Source organism: Rousettus aegyptiacus, unplaced genomic scaffold (assembly GCF_014176215.1).
Source record: "Rousettus aegyptiacus isolate mRouAeg1 unplaced genomic scaffold, mRouAeg1.p scaffold_m13_p_11, whole genome shotgun sequence".
NCBI classification, from domain to species: domain Eukaryota; kingdom Metazoa; phylum Chordata; class Mammalia; order Chiroptera; family Pteropodidae; genus Rousettus; species Rousettus aegyptiacus.
The window spans coordinates 62,268,766-62,285,979 of record NW_023416286.1 but is presented as its reverse complement, the minus strand read 5'-3'; the positions used below and the strand labels follow the sequence as shown (position 1 = coordinate 62,285,979).

The following is a 17,214-nucleotide window of genomic DNA, read 5'->3' as shown; positions in this document are numbered from 1 at the left end:
ACACCTCACCAAAGAAGATACATAAATAGCAAATAAGCATATCAAAAGATGCTCCAAGTCATATGTCAATGATTAGTCCAAATTAAAAACAATGAGACACTACCACACACATATTAGAAAGACTCAAATCTAGAACAGTGATAACATAAATTGTTGATGAGGTGGTAGAGCAACAAAGAATTGTCATGCATTTCTGGTAGAAATACAAAATGGTATAGCTAATTTGGAAGACACTTTGGTACTTTCTTACAAAACTAAACATATTCTTACCGTATGATCCAGCAATCACGCTCCTTGGTATTTACCCAAAAGAGTTGAAAACTTATGTCTGTGCATAAATCTACACACAGGTGCTTATAATGGCTTTGATTATAATTGCCAGAACTTGGAGCCAGCAAAGATGTCCTTCAGTAGGTGAATGGCTAAGTTAACTGTAATACATGCAGACAAGGAAATATTATTCACATGAAAAAAAAATGAGCTACCAAGCCCTGAAAATATATGGAGAAACCTTAAATGTATATTATTAAGTGAAAGAAGCTAATCTGAAAAGGTAACATATTGTATGATTCCTAATTAGTTAAACCAAATTTGTCTGGAATAGGCGAGACAATGGAGACGATAAATCAATCAGTGGTTGTCCGTGGTGCGTGGAAGAGAGATGACTAGTCAGAATACAGCGGATTTTAGGGCAGTGTAACTACTCTGTATGATATAATGACAGATACCTATCATTATACATTTGTCCAAAACCATAGAATATGCAACACTAAGAGTGAATCCCAAGGTAAACTATGGGCTGTGGGTGATTATGATATGTCAATGTAGATTCATCCTTGATAAAAAATTTTTTAAAAATGTACTATTCTGGCGAGCAATGTTGATAATATGGAGGGCTATAAATGTGTGGGGGGAAGAGGTATATGGGAAAACTCTATTTTGTCCTCTTCATTGGTATCACAAACCAAAAATTGCTCTAAAAAATTAAATTTTTAAAAAAATATCTCTGGAAATGAAGTAAGTAGCTGTCTTTACAGGAAAATGCAGGCATCTTGTGTGTTATATTGAAGGTTTGTGGGTTTTTTTGTATGTAGTTAACATCTGTTATGACCACAGTACTGTCGAAATTTACTTATTCAGCATTTATTAAGTGACACAAAGAGAATCATCTTTTTAAACTTGGAAATTTAAATATTATGTGTGTGTGTATATATATATACATATACATACAGACACACTTGAAATATCTAAATATCTTTATGAATACAATTATTTGATGATAGAGATGATTCTAATTATTTGGATTCCTACTGACATTGCACAACATCTGATTAGCTAATTTAATTGCAGGTACTTTGTGCAAAGGTGTCAGTGTGCTCTCGCCAGGCCCTGACCATGAGTCAGGAAACTGACATCCCATTTCTGGTTCTATCTGCTACCATTCAAGATTTTGCTTTTCAACTCACTTTGGCACCTCCGCCTCTAATATTCAAATAATAACCATATTTCTATGTAAAAAAATTAGTGTTTTTCATAATTATGATTTCGTTTAATTTTTACATTTATCCTGAGAGAAGACCTTTATATCATGCAAATATTACAGATAAAGAAACTGAATCTCAATGACTATGAATTTTTTAAGGTTTCTGGGGCTTAACCCCAGTTCTACTGTACTCCATTGCCTTCTAGCAAGAATTCTAGGCATCTGTGTAGCTCTGATTTAAATTTAAAAAAAAAAAAAAGATTTAAATACTTATTTACGTATCAAACTTATTTTCAGTAAATCATATACTCTAAAAGCTTCTATGAGATAGCTATTATAAATACAAGGAATAGAAAACAAATATAATGACTGTGATGGGCTTAATATTAAGTGAATGAGATCAATATAAGGACAAGTGCCAAAAACATATATATATACTTTTTAAATAGTCAACTGGGTGATGATAAGAAGAATACTTCTACACATCTAGGGTAAGAATGCAAGAGTGTTTATAATTGGACAATGGATAGGGACAAGGACAGAAAGAACTGACATGATTGTTATTAGATCGGTTTATGCCAGAAAACTCACAGTAGATGGAAAGCTGAGTTTTTTTATCATGTGACACATGTAATTAGAAGCTAGGGCAACAACAAATTGTGGGCTTTAGAGAGAGTGAGCATGGATGTTTTTGATTCCAGGAGACACAATGCAAGAATGGAAGAATTTCCATATTGGGTCAGAGAAGGTGATTCTGTAGTTTCTAATATCCACATAATTCTCCTGCTTTCGATTTGAGAGTATTGTCTGCTCACACATGCACCTGTTATTTTAAAAATGTCTTGTCAACCTCAAGTACAGCAAACAATAATTAAAAATATTACACAGTTCCATCTGAATACAAATCTTCAATTGAGAACACCACAACAGTAAGCAGAGAGCCATCCGCACAACCTAGGCACTTGTCCTCATGTGTGTTATGTTTTGTATATTTTCATAAATACTGTTGATATTTTTCTCAGGGATGATGTCAATGGCTATTTCCCTATATTTTATTTAGATATCCCTTAGGCCAATAGAATTACTTCTTAAAAATACCATACATAATATTTAAAGCTTGAACTATTTAAATATATTGATTCATAACACACATGAATCAGATATGCAAGCCAGGATAATTCATTTCCATTTAATAAATGTTAAAAGCTCTCTTACACAACATTTTTAGACATTTTGACAATTTTTAGGCTCTAAGGATTAGCTTCTTAATATTCTTCCCTTACTGAAGTAAAATAAGCACAATTTGCCTAAAGTTAATTTCTAAATTTCATTGGGAGAAAAGTTGTCTCTTCATCAGTGTTCACATTTAACTTGCTGTAGCTAATTTTCAGCAAATACTAGTGAGTGAAAATGTCATCTATTTAATTACTGCCTAACCCAGTATCTAAATGATATACATGTGGGTCCAACAAAAAGTTTAAATAAAAGAAAATATTTAAAAGGTCGAAATTATAGCAATCCTCAATTTTCCAATTATCCCCATGGCTCAATAGCTAACCAGACCTCCTTCTAACACATTGAGGAAACTTTACAAGATTATACAGCAAAGGCACTCTGGATTAGGCAATGCAAAGGGAAAACAACTGGCCATCCAGTCCTCCAATGTGTGTTCAATCATTTCTCTATAACACAGGTTGTTTTTCACTATTTATTAGCAGGGAGGGAGCAGTCATGTTTTACTAGTAAGTTTCCTAGCAAAATGGAATGCTGCTTGGTATTTTCAATAAAAATTATTACCATATCAGTGATAGTCATAAAAAAATGTTATCATCTACAGTAGAAGCACCAAACAACTAGAACAGACATCAACCTGAACTAAAACAGCATGAACTGGTTGAACAGATGTAGACTCACCCAGTATTAGAACAAAGCTTCAGTGGACAGATGCTAGAATTACTCAGCAAGTTGCCTTCAGGATGACAAGTTGATCAGACACATATAATGTGATTCCCTCCTGCAAACCCACCAAAGTACAGAACAAGGACTTTTTTTAAAAAAAACAAAAACATAAATTTACTGAGACTAGAAGAAGTAGAAGAGGTAGCAATAACAGCATTTGGAAGCTGGAGAGTAGATGGATGATAATGCCAAATGTAGGAAGCCCAAGAAGGCCAACTCCTAAGTAACACTGAGGAAAGCAGGGAACCAACCCAGTTCGCTCAATGAAATCCTCAGAAGATACAAGATAGACATCATCTATCACCTCTAGTAAGAGGTTATAAAAAAAGAAAGCCAACGAAAGAAGGACTAGTCAATAGCTGTAACATCGTATGTTCTCTGTCTCTCCTCCAGAGCAAAAGGTGTCTATGTCTCCTATACATCAATATGATGCAGGGAATGTAATCTAGAAAGAGTCCTTGGGCTGGAAGAAAAACAGGCACAGGTGAGGGCAGGAGTATTATTCTGAAAGAAAATGGATAACAAACATTTATCTATATCTACCTATTGATCCATTTGCCTATAATAAATGTTGAGCCCTACACCCTACCCCTATCCTGCTCTTCCCATTTGGTTCCAGAATTCTTGCAGCCACGGAATCACTCTCAGGCAGGATATTGGAGGAAACTTTTCTGCAGATCTGCCTGGCTTAAGAGGAAACAAAGACAATTAAAGGAAGCCTGATATACATGACTTCTGGTCTAAAATATTTGTCTTCTCTCCTGTGCACATAGTAAGACTATACATCCTAGTTTCTTGACATTAGGGATGGTCATGTGACTAGGTTTGGTGAATGAATTAGTAAAAAGTGACACGTGTCCCTTCCAAATGGATTCTTTAACTTCCCAATTTGTTTCTCCACCCCTGTGTTTCATGCTCTGGTGATCTTGGGAGCATGAGTTGACATGGAAGTAAGGCACTAAGCTATAGTATAGAGTTACCTGGACTGGCAGTGGACATTGCTACCAATATTTTAGAGGCATTTGTTTTTCACTTCTGATCCACTCTATTCTGACATATGTAAGTCAACAGACATGTAAACAAGACGATGCTTGTCTAATAACTACAGAGTCCCATAAACGCACTCAGAGTTCCAAGTTTTACTCTCCACTTTTAAATATTATCACAATCATGAATCAGGATTACCACTTATCTAAGTGATAAAATGAAAACAAGTCTTATCCACAAGCAGAAATAAGCAACTTGTATTAAACAGAGACTCTGCAGAGAAAACTATGGAGAAAAAAAATATTGTCATTAGCATCTAAATAAGGCCTAAGAAGACTTAATTAAAAACAAAAGGTAGATTTGAAAACAAAAGGAAGATTTGAAGGAGAAAAAGTTTAATAAAGTTAAAATCTGAATGCAAGAATGAAAACCTTAACAAAAGTACTGAAGAATTAAGTTTAGAAAATTCTCAGAAAGCAGAGTAAAATGATGAAAACTAGAAGACAAAATTAGGGAACAGCTTCCAGAAATCCAACACTCAAATGATGGGATTTCTAGACACAACAGAGAAAATGGTGGACAGGAAATCATCAATAAAAGAATTCAAAATGTTTCCCCAGATAGACATGAGTTTCTAGATGGAAAAGGCTGACTGAGTACCCAAGCACAATGGATCCAATAGAACCACATCAAAGGACATCATGACAAAATTTCAGAACACAGTGAAAGAGACATATATAAACTTGAGTCTTCTCATCCATGAACTTCATAGACATCTCTGTTTTATGTCCTTACATAAGGTTTGCTTTGGAGAGACTGGTTCTCCTTTGTGTTTGGCTTTTATTTTTACTGTGTTGTGGTCAAAGAATTCATATTTTAAAAAAAAACTTGTTAATTGTTGATATTTGCTTTATACACTGATATGCAATCTCTTTTGTAAATGTCTCATGTGTGCTTTAAAAGTATTTATGCACTGTATACGCTAGTCATTGACTGCATGATGTTATCTATGAAACTGTATTAGATCAAGCTTGTAAAAGTTTGTATTTGGCTGGTGCAAAAGTAACACTACTTTCTTCTAAGGTCAATATTAATTAAAATATAAGCGCAAGTATCGAACAGATAAAAATAAAACTATTAGCTCTTTTCTGTTAAAAACTGAACTTGAGAATGTGCTTACACATGACATCTAATATTTCTCCCACAAATTACCATTAAGTCAGAAGTATAGCTAGGAAACAGCTTATATTCCCTGCAGGAGCAGAGTTGACCTTATCCCTTACACCATGGCGAAACGGAAGAAAGCACCCTCACTGTGAGCAGGCAGATCCAAAGGAGGATGAGAAATTCCCAAGCTCAGCATGTTCGTTCTTTCTTCCCATCTTACTAACCAGATCAATGTGTTCTCTTTCTATGTGAAGGAGTGGGTGAGGTAGGACAAGGTAATGCAAGGAGTGTACTAGAACCGTGGTGGGAGGCAAAAGAGTTCTCCTTTCCTTTTGCCAAAGATTCTGGTTACCAAGTCATTCATATAGTCACTAAATTTCATCTATTTGAGCTATCGAATACTGAGACAGTGGCGTTCGAATCCCCTACTCACTGTGGATGTGTCCATTTTATTTTACCCAAATATTTTCCTTTATTAATATCTATTTAAGAATATACTAACAGTAACTTGGGCTCAGAATTGTTATTATACCTGTCTGTTTAATCATTTCTTATTATGTAATGTTCTTTATCCTTTTTAATGCTTAAAACTCATTTTATCTTTTATTAGTATGACGACATTGACTTTCTTTTGAATATTATTTGCTTGAAGTATATATTTTTTTAAACACTCTCACCTTTCTGTATCTTTATATTTTGGTGTACTGCTAGATTTTTTGAAATTCAAATTTTTTTCTATTTGATTTATTCATTTTGTTTAGAGATTATTAAATTACTTGCATATCATTCTAACTTCTGATTTTGTGCTATAATTACCAGGCATTTATGTTCGTGCATTTGTTCTTGCCTCGCTTTTATTAACTTCCATGAATTTCCTCAGTGGAATAAGAATGTATACATTCCACATTAATTCTTTAAGTGCTTAGCCTTAAATTTTTAATATTAATATAAATACATTGTTACTTTGATGAAACCTAAGTTAATATTTATCACTTCCCAAACATACAAAAACAGAATGTTTCAACAATTAAAGTATTTTAATTATATTTTATTTTTAACTCCCTAATCATTTTGCTATTGTTTTTTATTTAACACACTTAAATACAATAACCTGGATATTTGTCAATTACTTTGATCACTGTTATAATATTCATCCCACTCCTTCTTTTGGGCTCAACTTCTTATTTTTACTTATACTCTTTAAAAATTCTTTTATTTGGAGAATGTTAAAAACACTGATTCTGTAAGAATACTTTTATTTATACCTTTATTTCTTCCACATAGTTTAATTATGTATAGAATGTTACATTCTTTCAAGTTCAGAATTATTCTTATTTAGCTTCTATTATTGCTCTTGAAAATTAATCTACTATTTTGTTCTGTTAAGGGCAATCTGTCCTTTCCTTGAATGCTTTAAAATGTTTCTCTTTGTCTCTAGTATTATTGAATATCACTACCAGCTGTCAAAGTACAGTAAAAAATTTTATTATTTTATTTTTAATAGTGTTTTAAGCCCACTTTATCACTAACTTAAACAGATATAATATTTTATGATTTCATTAACATAATTGGCAGTATTTGATCAATCTTACAAGTTTAAAAATAATTTTTTGAATCATCACTTAGAATTTATTCAAATTACCTATCAATTCTCATAATTAAGAACTGTAGTATATTACTGAGGACTGTAGTATATTTAATAAATAAGTGTATGAAATTTTGTATTAATTATCAATTGTGCAAAAAAAAAAAGACCTTTCAAAGTTTCTATTTAAAAATTAGCTTTATGACATACTGTTGAATTATACACTAGAAACTTATTTGTTTTTATTAATGTTACCCCAATAATTTTTAATAAAAAATCTTTAAGAAGTAAAAATCAATGAAAATAAATAAAAATTAACTCTATAAGTAAAATAAGTCAGAGAAATACAAATATCATATGATTTCGCTAATATGTGAAATCAAAATAAACAAACGAAAACAGACATACAGAGAACTGGTGACTGCCAGATGGACCAGGGAGTTGAGAGAGGGGGCTGGATGGAAAATGTGAAGGGATTAAAAAGTACAAATTGGTAGTTAAAAAACAGTCACAGGGATGTGAGCTACAGCAAAGGAAATATAGTCAATAATATTGTAATAACATGTTTAGTGTCAGGTGAGTAATTAATCAAGGGCATCCCTTTGTAACCATTATGCTATACACCTGAAACTAAAATAATATTGAATGTCAACTCTAATTGAAAAAAAAAAAAAAAAACCTCGAGAAAATTTTATAATAATGGGTCAAAAAAAACCCCACAAAATATTATAAAACTGCTTAAAATAATTTGGCATTTTCAATGTGAGATGTACATCTATTTCACTTCTGAAGTCTTCAAAAATCAGTAAAGCAAACTTAGGGAAAATACATGATCATTATAGAATAAAATATAGCACCAGAAACTGGCAAAAGATCCAATATTCTCTCTTGGTAAAACTCTATTCCCCACACTTTCCCCCCAAAACTCTACTTATCATTAGTTATTGGAGAGTCAGTGATAATTCAATTGATGCAATAACAAATAAATGATAATGATCCCCAATATTACCCAGAACTGAAATATCTTAATAAATCAAACTATGTTAAATTAAGTTTTGATTTATAGTCATTTTCATTATTTTAATCCATTGTTTAACTTATTACCAATTAAAATTATTCTGCTTTTACTTCAACTTATTAAAATATTTTAAAAAGCTGTTTAAATTTCACCAAAAAGAAATGATAGGAGATTGCCAATATATACTCTACCCATACACATGCACAGCCTCCTCCATTCTCTACCAGAGTGGGACATTTGTTAAAATGGATGAACCTAAATTGACACATGATAATCATCCAAAGTCCATTTTACCTTAAAGTTCACTATTCATTTTGTATAGCCTATAGATTTGGAAAAGTGTGTAATGACATGTATACATCATTATGATATCATGCAGAGTATTTCCATTACTCTTTATGTAATTTGTCATAAAAAGACAACTACTCATTGCTATAGAGTCATGGAAAGGGACTATAATTAAATCTCACATCCCTGTTCCACAGAAAATGGAAGGGGCCGCCATAAGAACAGCCCCATTTATTAGTCGGACTCTCTAAAAGTCAGGTGAAAAATCACAGACATGACCTTCAGTTACAGTATTCATGAGGCTATAGAATTGAAAGGGACCTTGACTCTTCATACAGTCACTCTACTTTTGTTTCTAGGTTATATGGAAATCTCCATGGAAAACAAAAATAACTCGGCATTTTTCAGGACATATCCTTGACTCAATGTACTCAACATCCTGGGTATACCTATCAGTCATATTTCCTAGGAGTTAGAATCTAATTGAATTAGTTGATTGCTTAAAAAAAAAAAAAGTCAAACTGTTATACTCAGCCATCTCAGACTTGTTAGACTCACTGGTGTCCAACTAATATATACATGGCTGATTTGGGTATAAATTACCATTTTTAGTCCAGTAAGTAGTGACCAAGGGTAATATATTTTTAAAAGTATTTAACATAACAAGATCTATAGCAACTTTATTCAGCAAGTACTTTCAATGTTAATTTTATCATAATGGATCTTTTTCATTACATCCACCACTTGTCTTCTCAAGTATAAAATTCTAAGTGCACATCTAGTTCTAATCTTTTATTCTATATTCTGTCTTGCTACAATATATTTTGTTTCTTTTATTAAAAGAAAATGAAGAACGAGACATTTTTTCAAAGTAGACATATAAATGAAAAGGTGCAATACATCACTAAACACCAAGGAAATGTAAATTAAAACCATGATGAGATATCACCTCACAACACTTAGAATAACTTTTATCAAAAAGACAAATAGTAATAAGTATTGGCGAGAATGAAGATAAAATGCAAACTTTGCGCACTGTTAATGGGAATGTAAACTGGTACAACCACTATGGAAAACTATGATAATTCCTTAAAAAATTAAAAATAGAACTATCATACAATCCAACTATCTGTCTTTTAGATGTATATCCAAGGGAAAGAAAACAGAATCTCCAAGAGATATCCACATTCCCATATTCATTGTGGCATCATTCCCACTAGCCAAAGTATGAAAATAGCCAAAGAGCCTATCAATGGATAAACAGATAAAGAAGATGAGGTACATATACAATGTAATATTATTTAGCCATGAGAGAGATGATCCTGCTATTTGTAACATTTTGGATGAAACTTGAGGTTATTATTCTAAGTGAAATAAGTCAGAAGAGGAATACTGTATGACCTCACTTATACATGGAGTCTAAAAAAAACCAAACTCTTAGGAGCAGAGTTGAGTGGTGGTTACCAGGGCTGATGAATGGGATAAATGGGAAGGTGCTGGTGAAAGTTTATACTTCCAGTTACCAGATAAATAAGTTCTAAAAATATAATATAAAGCATGGTGATTATAGCTAATAATACTGTATTATATACTTGCAGGTCATTAAGAGATTAGATCTTAAATGTTCTCACCATAAAAAGATGTAATTATTATGCAATATCATGGAGATGTTACCTAAAACTATGCTGCTAATCATTGTGTAATATATAAGTGTATCAAAATCATCATGTTGTACACCTTAAACTTACACAATGTTGTAAGTTGATTGGTTACATATCAATAAAGCTTGGAGAAAAAAAGAAAACAGAAAATAAAACTAAATTGGAGAAACATATCTTTATAATTCTGTAATTCTCTGTCCTGGATTAAATTCATCAATTTAGCATTCACCTAATTATTACTAGATGCTTACTAGGTGAATATAGAAATTAATGAGGTATTTCCTACCCTCAAGAAAGTGAAGCGATTGGTTAGCAGTGTTCAAAGAACCTTAAAAATTATGAAAGTATATATACACACATACACACACATACATATATACATACATACACACGTATATATAATTGTCTTAAAACACATTCTACTGTACCAATAAATATCTTTTTGAATTTTTTAAATAAGTGGATGAATTAATTTTCTTAACTCAATTCCCTACTAATAGACACTTAATGGCCATGATTTTTCACTAGCAATGCACAGATTAACATTTTGTGAATAAATATGTGCATATTTTCTTAACTATTCCCATGTTATTGCTTCACAAAAGTGAATCTAATTTGGGTCTAGGTGAAAGTATATTTTAAACAGTTTTTTATGTATCTTGGCTAATTTCCTTAAAGAAAAGTTATAACCTTGTCAAAATTGGCTATCATCTCCTCTCTGCCCTGCCTTTAGGATAGACATTAGATAATTAACACTTCATCATGTATGAGATTGTATTTATTGGCTTTTCAGTAAAGAAGGTTTTTAATATTTTTATATAGATAATTTTTCTTGTAAATTTTTATTTTTTGCACAATTTTTCTATGAGAACATTTTGGTTTTCGTGTGGATTATGAAAACTCCTTCTATGTCAAAGATATTATCCTTTTGCTGCACTATACACTGCATTATGTTCTCTATTTTGTGATTTGTTTCTTAACTTTTTTTTAATGCTATTCCATGTTATACAGAAGTATTTTTTATGAACTTAAAATTAATTTTTTGTATATATTCTGCCTAAAAATCAATGTGCTTTCCACCATGTAAACATAAATAAAAATATCAGCCTATATATTTTGTTTGCCTCCTCATCATTTATACTTGTCTTTGGTCCCATAAGCACTTACTTTAGAGAATGCTCTATGATAAACTCTTATTTTTCAAATATTTAATCAATTAAGCAGCACTTTATTTTGATTAACCTCTCACTGAAAATGCTCTCATTTTAAAGTTTTATGAAACAGGTGTCATGTCTAAAGTCATCCAGCCAGACTGTGGCAGAGCAGAGTGACTGCAAGTTTAATTCTATGATTGAATGGCAAAAAGTGTGGTTCCAGAAACAAAGAGAACCACAGTTGACTGGGACACACCAGCCACAACCATGTTACTTTGAATAAATTACTGCCTCTGCACCTGTTCCTAGTCTATAGAATGAGAAAATAACCGTAGCTACCTCATCCTACTATTGTAAGAATGAGAGTTATTATTCTATGTATCCATTCCATAATACCCACAATATTCATTAAAAGCATACTATGTAATAGACTTTCTTTTCTGGGCTGTCATAGTTATAGCTACCTTGAAAGGAAATAATTTCTTGAGGTAAATTATTTTGACTTCATTGAATTTAAATAATGACCTCTAGTCTTGTTTCTAGTACTTAAATCTACCCTTGATGGAAAAGATACCTGCTGGCTTTTTTTTTAGACTCAATCAATGTATGAAGAAAAAGCCTGTAAGTGCATAGTATATATTTAGTCTCCAGCACAGTACCTGACACAGCTAGAAGTTGGTAAGTTTTGTGAATGAGTGACCAAATTAAGTTCTTACCCATGCAATTTTCCTTATTAAAAATAGAAATTAACTTTAAACATAGTTTTTGTTGTTTAGTGAAACTAAAAATTTTTTAAATATGTAGACAGAATAGATAAAAAGTTAGAAATACCCATACTCCCTGCTTCAAGGGAAAGGCCAATATATAAATGACAAAAGAAGTTGCAATTCTGAGATTCATCAAGCCATTCTGATTCATAATGGTTTACTTGCCCACAGGAATTCTAACCCTGAATATTTCCATTTGATTGATTAATACACAAAACTAGCACATAATCAGCCATCCTAGATCAAGGAAGGAGAAAAAATTCTCTGAGTGAAACTCTGGGCAACATAATTTTTTGTTTGTTTCCAACTGAAATATTGATTTCTTGGTACCCAGCCAAACGCTTGGAGCCAGCACAGCCAATGATCAGAACAAAGGCTGTGTCCAGACTGGATGTGATGCCTGGCTCCACTGCTCACACGTTACAGTGCCTCAGTTTCCTCATCTATAAAAACAGGCATAATAACTATCCTACTTCCTGGAACTGTTGTGAGAATTAAACAAGTTAATATTTGTGAAGTACTTGGAGCAGTACTGGCACCACAGCAAATGCTCTGTAGATACTGCCAGAAAAATTACTCAACATTGAAACTTCCTCTGTGGCGCATTCCAACCTAGTTACATCCTTTTTACATTCTTCCTAGCACCAACCATCAGGCACATACCCGTTTTAATATTACATTTATTTTTGTAATAACATGACTATCTTCCCCTACCAGACTGGAAGCCACCAAGCGCAGAAATATGAATTTATTGGCATCTTTGTATGTGACTATTATGCATAGAAAATATTCAAAAATTCATGTTTTTGTTTAATTTGTTAATCTAATAAATCCCAAAACTAATTTTCCTTTATGGGTCTTTGCTTAAACTTTGATATAATTTACAAGCTTAGTTAATTAAATTCCTTTAAGGAAACAATCATTGCATCAAATAATTGTGGGGCTAGACTTTTTGGAATGATAAGATTTCTTAACAGATGTCAAAGCCAGATTGTGATTTGATTTGAAACTGCAGCCTTGACTTCCAGGCTTTTGAAAGGGTCTTCAATTCTTTTCATAGTCTAATCTCAACGGACCACCCTCCTTGGGACTATAAGTAATATCTCTACCTCAGTTATTAAAATGGCATCAGATTGAAGATGAGATACTCATCCTGGCATTGCCTAACTCACAGGCGTAAGATTTAATCTCCTACTTACATGTTTTTACACATCATGGTATTGCCTAAACCCAGACCAGTGCCTACCTCATGAATGAATAAAAGTTCAAAAAGGCATTTTTAAAAGTTATTCATGAATACAATCTATGTACTTTACAGTGCTTTAAAAAGGAAAAATAAATCCCTTAAACTTCAAATTTATTTAGTTACCTTGGAAAAAAACTTTTTTGTAATTGTCTAGAGTCCCCCTAACCTCTTAAGCTCTAGCATAACAAGAAGTATAAAACCATGACTAAAATATTTACACTCTAGTCCTTATTAAAAATGAATCACTAGTTTATTCATCTTGCCTAATGATTCAGAAGGGCAAAACAAGTACCCAAACAATGAATAATGATGCAAGAGCTCAGACTATAAAATCAATATGGCAGATCAGTAGAGCTGCATGGTGTTTTAATGCTCTGAATGTAGCAGAGCTTATCTCCTGAATTATATACATGTATTGACCTAATTACATAAATATTGACTTTGCCTTGTATGAAGCTTTTTTTTTCAGTCTCACTATAATTGTAATGTCAATATTTGTGGCTGCACTAACATTAAATTTAAACTTAATTGTGACTGATAGTGGCATGCTATGAGATAATTCAGTCACATGGCCTTAGAACATTGGTGGCACTAGATAATAAGTGATAAGTTAATAATTCCCTAAGTATATTAAACTCCTTTAAGAAAAATATTATTTCACGCCAATAATTTGAGGGCCCTGTCTTCCTCAGGTTGTCAAGTTTCAAACACAGAGAATAACCAGGATGACTGCATCTTGGTCAATAGTGCCTACTTTTATATTTTTATCAAACATTTCAACCCTCACTTCAATCCCCAGATGACCTTATTAACAATTTTTTTGATCTACTGACAGATGTCTGTACCTCCATTCCCACAGCTGTATGTATATATAAATGAAGTCTTTTCATACTAGTTATTATTCTTTGATATATTTCCAATAAGGATCCTATGCATATTTTAGTCTGAAATAAAATATAATCTGTATAAATTCTACTTTTAAAAAATGTTCTATTTAATTATTTCTCCTTATGTTGTTTTATTTTTATGGGAAAAAAATTCATGTAGTTACTACTTTTACATCTTTGAGACAAACAATGATGCTATATCTCAGGGCATTTTAATTAAATTTTTTAACTTTTTTTTTTAACCAATGAATGACATTTGGGAAATATTCTAAATATTTTAAGAAGCTGAGGGAAGATAGCATTTCACTTTGCTTTTATAATATTTCTGAGAACCCTCCCTCAAGGGCTTGCACTCTCTAGTTTAAGAAGAGCAGAAATACCTATATCGCATTAATCATTTAGGGTTAGGGGAACACGTGGAGAATGCTATGAAAAAACAATGGTGTCCACCCTTGGCTTTAAGAGTTGTTCTAGACTTATCATGATTTAGGTGGTCATGCATCATCCTGTGTTTTCTTATTTGCCTCTGCAGGGATGCCAGAGGAGATGAACCTCAGTGATATAAAGCAAATCCATCAAACACATGGTGGTAGTACTTTTGACACAACTGGAGCAGGATGTACAGCAGCAACTGAGTCAATGACATTTACTCTGATGGGAGCGGTGATGATACTTCCTGGGCTTTGGTAACTTAACTCTTCTGCCCTGATATCTATATATGTCTCATTGGAGTATGATTTTTCCCTTCTTCATTTGATTGGATTAAGAGATCTTTTCAAATGTGACAGTTATGTTTATGAAAAGGTATATGTTAACCTCTTAGAAGCCAAGTTGAAATGTTCACGAAGTATCTAAAAATCAACTTTTAAAAGATGGTTTGAAAACATCTAAGTTAAGCCTTCTTAAATTCTAACATATTATACCTGCAAATGTGAAGAATACAGAAATGACTTTGATTAAGAAGGGTTTAGTATATCTGTAAATTTTATTATTCTAGATCCCAAACCCCTTCCTTTTTAAAAGAAAAGTGTTTTGAATTAAAGGTGTATTTGCAAGACAATGAAAACAGTATAGTGTTTCTTAAAATAGTGGAATTAGAATTCCATCAAAGAAATTAAAACAATGGCAAGTAGTATGCATGCATTTTCAAGAAATTCTTCCATTTTTGCAAGCTATAGAAAGAAATGATTCAAAGTCTGTATGTTATAGAGTAGATTGCTGAGGAACATTTCACATAATTTCATTGAAGAAGCTTGATAATCTTTATCTACTGTAACTTAGCCACTGATAAACCTTAAAGCTGAGTATTTTGGTAACATCTGATCTGTGTTCCATTATATTCGAAATGCAAACTTTGATACTGTGACTTTTCCCACCTCTCTCTTTGCCTAATGGATTTAGCTATGTTGCAAAGTACATGCCTGCTCTAGGAACATTTCTAATAAAACCATTAATTATTTGGTGGAAAACTTTAAAGAACATTAAACATTTTCTTCTGGCAAAATGATATATCCATTTTCAAAAAGTTATTTGCTATTTCTTTTTAAATCTTGATACTGAACAATTGATTATGTACATTTTTAAGATTCTTATGAATATATGAAGACATGTGCTAACACAGAAAATGTGCCATGCATTGCTTTAGCTCTTTTCCTATTTGCACATTAGCAGAACTGCTAATCCACAGTTCCTGATTTCCCAGCTATGATAAGATGCTTCAGCAGACCCTGATTAGGATATGTCTATTGCTGCACTTAAGGAGGAAGAGATAAGTCAGCTTTTATTAAGAAGTATCACATCCAGTCGATAGCCAGAAAATATCATTATTACAAAGTGACGGAATAGAAATGAGACGTGCTGAACCTATAAAATTAAAAAAATTGAAAGGATATGGAAAGACCTCTGAGAAAGAGTTGAAGAGGAATTCAATTGACAGCCAGTATTTGTAAGGAGAAATCAATCTGTCCAAATCATGAAACATGATCAAAACCATGTTGTCTCCTAAAGTCTCAATTAACCAAAAGATCTGACAATGGTCAATTTAAACCACGATATGTTCTAACTGCCAAATCAGATTTTATTATCTGTTCAAACATGCTTCAGAACTGGAAGTGCTATTTTATTTGCTAATTCTGGATGTCATTTTACTAGACTTACATTCCAGACCTTAATATTTATTCTGTGATTTACTTGGTTTATAACTCATTTGTACCACCATATTACAAATTGTAAACTTAAACATACATATATATTTTAATTTCCATTTCAACCTCAGCTCATTATTTAAATAACTCTGAAACAAGTAACCATAAGTTACCCATTTGCTGCACTCCAACCCAAGTTGTGATTGGTTTGCTCTGTCAAAATGTCTGACACAACCTTAGAGGAATTTGGAAGACCAACTGAACAGCAAGGTTTAGCATTCTAAGATGTTTCTAGATAAAATTAGTTGATAGATTATTTTGGATATGGATAAGAGTAGAACAGTAACAAAGTCAATAGAATGGATATTTTTTACCAACTAAATTTTACATACTCCAATGTGTGTTGTTCACCTCCAGGTAGGCACCTTGGAGACTATATATGTCATAAGGATACTGCTAGATCTCCAAACACTTAGAGATTTTCTGAATTTTTTTAAGAGCCAGAGGCATATTTTTTAAATATTCTCAATGACAATATTCATCTTTTAAGTCTACTGCATAACATTTTACATTAGTTTTATAGCTATCATAAAATTTCTTTGCAGCTGGAAGGTATAAACATTTTCTTGGCCATAAAACATAAGATCCCATAAGGAAGGAAGGAAGGGAAGGAAGGGAAGGAAGGGAAGGAAGGGAAGGAAGGGAAGGAAGGGAAGGAAGGGAAGGAAGGGAAGGAAGGGAAGGAAGGGAAGGAAGGGAAGGGAAAAGAAAGGGGGAAAGAAAGGGGGGGAAGACCTCCGGGGGGGGTGGAAGCCCTGGGGAAAAAGGGGGCCTCAAGACTAGGGGGGAAAGAAAGGGGGAAAGAAAG

General features: G+C 32.6%; 1 protein-coding gene across 2 annotated transcripts in view; it reads left to right on the top strand.

Moving 5' to 3' along the window:
* The window catches only part of GPC5 (glypican 5), a 1,092,178-nt gene that overhangs the window by 1,072,096 nt on the left and 2,868 nt on the right, over nt 1-17,214 (top strand). Inside the window, exon 8 of one of the 2 annotated variants that reach the window (XM_036228874.1) lies at nt 14,735-14,888. In XM_036228874.1, coding sequence (XP_036084767.1) covers nt 14,735-14,888 — 154 coding nt within the window. Of the gene's footprint in view, nt 1-14,734; nt 17,004-17,214 lie in introns of those variants that run through there. The other variant, XM_036228873.1, reaches the window with a different exon arrangement.